A 6,319-nucleotide genomic window follows, 5' to 3' on the forward strand; every position below is an offset into this window, starting at 1 on the left:
GAGTCACACAGAGGTCATGTGATTTGACCAAGGTCACACAGCGAGTGAGTGTTGGGTCAAGGAGTGAATGCGTAGGCCGATTCCAGGCCCATACTCTTCCTAACCACTAGGCTAGACTGCTCCTGGGATCTCCCTGCTGGCTTTCCACTGTACTGAGTAAACCTAAGGTCTGCTCCACCACATTCCCATGCCCCTGAGCCCAGGCGGGGATGGGCATTCCCGCCCACAACAGGGCTCTCACCTGCAGTAGCCGGCAGGGTTAGCGATGAAGGTCCAGGTGAAGGAACGCACACAGCCTTGAGAACTTCCTTCCACTTCAACGGCAAACAAGAGTACCGCTTACAGCTGCATGTGCTGTACACGCTCACACAGCGGTCCGCAGTCAGGGTGTGACTGGACACTCATGCTGAGAGGGCAGTTGTTCACAGGGGCCAAGGTGTTGGATATGGGGAGTGCAACTGTTGGAGCAATCTGTGCCCAGTGACATGGTCCCTGACGACCACTACACAAGTTCACGGGATGCATTTTTCACAGCCGCCCAAGAGGTGGATACTACTACCCCATTTTGCAAACGAGGAAACTGAGAGGTTCAGTAATGGCCCAAGTTCTCAGAGTAAGGATCTGGGATGACAGCCACCAAAATCCACAGCCTGTTTCCCCAATGCCCAGGGTGTGCAGGGCAGACAGGCATGGACACAGCTCAGACCTGGGTAGTCTGTGGGAAGCTTGAGGGCAGGAGAACACAGTGGGGAAGGGGAGGCGAGAAGAGGGGATGGGAGGGGAAGGGAGGAGAGGGGAGGGATTGGAAGGGAACAGACGGGGATGGAAGGGAAGGGAACGGAAGGGGAGGGAAGGGAAGAGAAGGGGAAAGAAAGCGAAGGGAAGGGAAGGGGTCACGGAAGCTGGGTGGTTCTGGGTGTGAGCCTGGCCAGGGGGAGGCAGCAGTGGGTCATCTGCGATGGGGGTCTACGCACACTCACCTGCCTTGAACACCCCGCAGACGGAGAAGCAGAGCATCATTTGCTGAAAGGGAAGAGCCCAGGCGCCCAGTTACTACCTCCACCTCCCACCCACCTGCGGCTTCACGTGTCCGCCCGAGGGAGGAAGCAGGCGCTCACCGTCTGGAACCACGTGTCCACCACGAAGGAGCTGAAGTCATGCTGAGTCTTGGGCAACACACAGAGGGTGTGCACAATGACATGTTTTGTGTGCTTCAGCAGCTGGACCCGCAAGTCTGTGAGGGGAGGGGAAGCGAGGGAAGGTCAGGGGCTGCCAGGCCCTGGGCCCTGTGATTGACCCCTTCACCGCCCTTTCCCACCCAGCCTTCCCATCACACGCTCACAGGGGTCCTTGAGCTTCTTCATATTCCTGCGGTCCTTGAAATACGCGCACAAGTTCATAATGAGGGCTCCTCTCACCAGAATTACCTGGGAAAGAACTCCAACCTTTCTTTCTTCCTCGAGGTGGTCTACCACCATCACTGTATTCTGCAAAGAGGGACAAAAGTACAAGTTTGCAGACACATCTGTGGTCCACTTACCACTTTCCATGTCTTAGGCTAACAGCATGGTAGGGCAGGCAAAGTGCCAACCTGGCCGAAGGGACCAGTCCCACAAGCCTCAGAAAGGACACTCTTCTGCCTGTCCAGAGAGGACAGCCTTATCCGACAGATGGCACTATCAGGGGAAGAATCGAGGAGCAGCAGGATGAGGAAGAGGACGACAGCCTTGCTCAGCTTCCCAGAGGTACTTACTGCTGCAGGATTTGTAGGACTAGGCTCTTCAGCTCATCAGATCCAAGGAAGCTGCGCTGGAATCAAATGGCACTTGAGACTATGCAGTAGATAAAGCCTCCCTGCAACACCCCAAATGTTGTTTGATCCTATTCCTCACCTTGCAGGGCTTTACCATGTAGGGAGTGTCAACGTCAACGGTCACTGGTGACGTTAACTCCTGACCATCCTGGAGAAGGGAAGAGGAAGTCAGGAGTGGAGACCAGGGGAGTGACCCTGGATGATCCGGGAAAAGGATGGGCCCAGGAGGGTGAGGGTCAGAGGTCAGGTGTGAAAGGGCCCTGGATATTCCATGGGAAAGCTTACAGTGGATGTTTTCATCAGGAGGTACTGGAAGTCTCTAGTGTTATATTCAACTTGTGTGTGTGCGTGTGTGTGTTTATGGGTATTTTTCCAGCAAGTACATCCATGTCATTTTCAGGAGTCCATGTCCCCCAAAATGGTTAAGGTTCTGATACTAATATGTGATCTAGGCAAGACCCAAAGGGCTTGAGAGCAGGTGCAGAGGCCACCGGCATTTGTAAGAGACAATGATTTACGGAGGCACTTACCAGGCGTAACAACTTCGGGAGACATTCTCTGATGGCCCTGTCCGAAACCAAAAATTGAGAAGAGGTGGTTGATAGTTCAAGTTTGCAATGCTTCTTTTGAGTTAAAACAGTAATACCATCAACAGAGATCAGTGTGTTCTGGCCAATCCAGCAGCACCCTTTGCCCACCTCTGCTCCTGATTTTAAGGGTTTTCAGTCCACTTGCCTGTTGAGCACTGAGCATCTGTCATCTTACTGTCTGAAAGGCACTGTCTCCTCATCTCTCTCAGTACCTTCACTGTAATATTCCTTCCCTCCCTCCCTTCCTCTGCTTCGCCTGGGTAGCTCCCACCCAGACTACTCGGACTCCCTTCTCCAGTGCCACAGGGACCAGCATTTCAAACCCATGCTGCAGGGCTTCCTTCTCCTCCCTTCCTTCCTCCAGGGCCCCAGGGAAGGCTGTGGGGAGAAGAGGGGATGGCGTGGGAGCCCGGGGCTCTGCTACCTCACTGGGGGCCCAGCACTCTGGCAAGACCCCGACACCCCCCAGGGATGGCCCAGGATGCTGGGCCAGCGAGGTGAGTGAGGTGGGGCTCAGGGAGGGAGATGGAGGGGATGAAGACAGAAAGGGAGTGAAGGTAGGAAGGGAGAGATGAGAGAGACATAGGAGCACAGAGACTGGGGAGAGGGAGAAAACAAAGGGAAAAGAAAGAAGCTCTCCTGTGGTCGGGGTCAGAGAAGAAGAGAGAAGAAAGGGGAAACGGCACACCTGTTGCAGCTCTTCACCTGCCCCAGACACACCAGGTATGAATTTAAAATATGCAAATGTTGGGCTGTGGGCCCACTGGATTCTGGCTGAAACTCTGTCACCTGTGTGAGCTCAGCCAGACTTGGGCATGGGAAACCGAGCAGCCACGGGGGCAGATCTTCCTCAGAAGGAGGAAAGGGTCATGTCCCAGCTCAGTATGGGGCTGAGGATCCGTGGCCCCCTCTGATGATCACCGTCTTCTCTCCCAATGACCCCTGCACCTGTCTGAGTTGCTTCTTTATCTGAGGAATCATACCTGTCTCAGGATGCCCAGGGCTCCTGTGAAGGACCAGGCGGGATGATGTGATGTGTGCAGGGAGGGATTGGAAGTGCCCCTGAGAGGCCGGTCCTTCTGTCTCCTCTACCACCTCTGCCCTCTGCCTTCCACTCCTGCCTCAGGAAGCCCTGTGATCACTGGCGGGGGCCCACGTCTGGCCCCTTGACTCAGGGAGCCGTGCTTTTTCCCAAGGAGGGTCCAGCTCCTGGCACTGGGCCAGCAGAATGGATGTCATGACAGCAGCCACCCATGGCCTCAGCCCTCAGCATGGCGCAGGAAAGCCCCCATGTCAACCTGGGAGAGGAGGGGCGATCCCTTTGGAGGAAGGGGAAGAGCGCCCCCCTCAGAACGGGGGAGGCAAACCCCATCTCAGCACGAAGAAGGAAGGCTTCTCTCAGCAAGAGGCCCTGGACAGGAGGACCCTTCTCAGTCCAGGGCGCCAGCATCTGGATCAAGGCTGGTTGCTCCTGGTCCTGGTGAGGAGAAGCCCTGCTTCCTGGGGCACACTCTTGGGAGGCCTTGCTGGAATATAGCTGGGCACAGAGAGCTGGAAACAGACCCCAGAGCGCCTGCAGAGGTGAGCAGGTCAGGGGAAGGAATCTCCTCACCAGTGATAGGCACAGAGAGAGCAGAAGGTGGGGCCTGTGATCCTCCCAGAAGACCAGGGCTGCCACCTTTGGCAAAGGGGCACTGTCACAGATATTCTAGGCTCCCATGGGTAAAGGTGACCAAGAAGGGTGACAGGATGTTCACACTGACCTTACATAGGTGGACTGGTCTGGGATGGTGTCACACAATGGGTTCCCTTGCAGCCACAGCTCTTCAAGCTTCAGCCCTTGCATCTTGCTCAACTCCCACACAGACGTCAGCTGAGAAATATGGGGTGGAAGTGGGAAAAGGAATCCCAGGGAAAAAGGGACATCCAGATCCCTGCACCCCCAGACATCTCCCTCCCACACAGGTACCTTCACCTGCCTCCTGTCATCACTCTGATGGCCATTAACACGCACCCCCCCCCACTCTCAACCCAACTTTGACCTGGCTTCCTCTTTTCACCTCTTTGTTGGAGAGGTTCAGGATCTTGACCGTGGGGGCCATCTGTATAATGTCAGACAGGCCATCCAGCTGGTACAGTTTGTTGCTGCTCAAGTTCAAGGACAACAGCTTTGGGGCAAGAAGAGGCAGAGTGAAGGGTACTATCTAGGACCTTGGAGACAAATCTGCCCTCCTCCCCATCTCTTCCACCCCCTATCCTAATACCAGCACTGGGCCTACAGCCTCACCTCAGGGAAATTCTTTTCGATGACCTGCAGGGTGGCAGCCATGCAGCTTCTAGCCCACCAAGTCTTCAGGAAGGAGAGGGGAGGGAATCAGATGGGTGAGTGGGGTGTGCGGCCAGCACCAGACCCTCCCCACGTTACCATCCCTAAGTCTCCCTCCAGGAAGACCACTCTGCCCTCGCACGCTCTAGAATTACTGCTGTCAGCTGTACCTGGGTCAACGCAGAGCCTCTGCAGGTCAAGAGCTTGCTTGGAGACATCAAATCGTTTGATCAAGGTCAGCTGCAGAGTGAGAGATGGAGAGAGCTGCTCTGAGGCTGTGGTGGTGGCAGGGAAATCAGGGGCGAAGGGGACTGGGGACTGGAGGAAGGAGAGGTGGGTTTGAGCGCTGGCTCACAACACGCCTTGTGTCTGCATTACCTCTAGCTGCTCCATTTCTCCTGACTTCAACTTATACTGCACAGAGTAGGGAACAGCGGAGAGGCTGACAAAGACAGGTATCTACAGCAAGAAGAGGTGGGGTAAGCACCAGGAACTCTAGTTCCAAAGAAGACAACCAGCCCCTGGCCTCTACTCCTTCCTCAGGATGAGGTACACGTAACGCCCTCAACACACACCTTTCGGCTCTCCTCGTCACGAATCTTGTAGCTGACATCCAACAATGCACAGGCAGTGCTAGCTTCCTGGACAAAGAATTGAGCCACATTTTTCACAAGGTGGAACTACAGGGATTGAATGCAACAGCAATAGTTTCAGAAGCCAGCACTCACTGCTGAACAAGGTCTCTCTCTCCCCCTTCCCTGTGCCCACGCGTCTGGCTTCGGCATCCTCTCTTACGTCCACTGGAGTGAAGGGGACACTGCAATGTCTCTGGATTGAGTTCATTAGCCATGTCCTGTCATATTTTATCCCATGAGGAATCTAAGGATGAAAAGAAGCGATGGGAGAGAGGACAGACAACAGGGAATTTAGGCTGGAGGACATACCTTTTCCTGTTCTTTTCCGGCCTTCTACTGAGCTTGAAAGGGTTTCTAAAGAAGGGACCACTGGCATGATTTCTTATGGGTGTGCGTAATATGGATTTCCTAAATACTCTTTCTCTCCAGTCAAACTCTCTTCCACATAATCAAGGTGTCAGTGATGATCTTCCTTTTATAAATTTCCAGGAGATCCTACCCAGTGCAGACACTGCTTGCCCCTCAGACAACGTCTCCAGAGGCTCGACCCTCCATCTCCCACACTCAGCTTGCCAAGCTGAGACCTCCAATGTGGAGTTGCTCCATATCCTTGGCAGCAGTTTCCATCTTTGCTTTGAGACAGGCTCCTCCGTTCTCCTTATGGTCAGCCTGTTCCCTTTACATTGCTTCTCTGAACCTGCCCTTAGATGAACAAGACTGTTAACTCCTGCTAATAAAAGGGACAGATTACAAACTGTTCCCAGTGAAATAAGCCAGCATCTCTACATGAGACCAACACAACTCGCCCGGGGGCTTTTCTCTCCTGCACATTCCATACATTTTTCAGGATACTCACTGTGAACGTGAACCAGCTGCCTGGGGTTCCATCTTGTGTGTTCTCCCCCATTTCTCTCTCCAGAGGTTTTCTGTTTCTCCACACAGTCATAACCATGTG

General features: G+C 54.2%; 1 protein-coding gene across 1 annotated transcript; it reads right to left on the minus strand.

Annotated features, from left to right (window-relative positions):
• Positions 1-241: 241 nt before the first annotated feature.
• LOC103078847 (nuclear RNA export factor 2-like) lies at positions 242-6,310 on the minus strand (the record flags this gene model as incomplete). Its single annotated transcript, XM_007456901.1, has 16 exons — positions 6,221-6,310; positions 5,525-5,608; positions 5,299-5,409; positions 5,108-5,188; positions 4,872-4,969; positions 4,691-4,739; positions 4,464-4,571; positions 4,167-4,276; positions 2,344-2,380; positions 1,893-1,961; positions 1,754-1,809; positions 1,592-1,640; positions 1,343-1,487; positions 1,119-1,234; positions 981-1,023; positions 242-314 (listed from the first exon to the last, which is right to left on the minus strand). Coding segments are annotated over exons 1-16 (1,319 nt in total), but the record flags the coding sequence as incomplete, so codon positions are not given.
• Positions 6,311-6,319: the final 9 nt, after the last annotated feature.

The sequence above is a fragment of the Lipotes vexillifer genome, unplaced genomic scaffold (assembly GCF_000442215.2).
Source record: "Lipotes vexillifer unplaced genomic scaffold, Lipotes_vexillifer_v1.1 scaffold3924, whole genome shotgun sequence".
Lineage (NCBI taxonomy): Eukaryota > Metazoa > Chordata > Mammalia > Artiodactyla > Lipotidae > Lipotes > Lipotes vexillifer.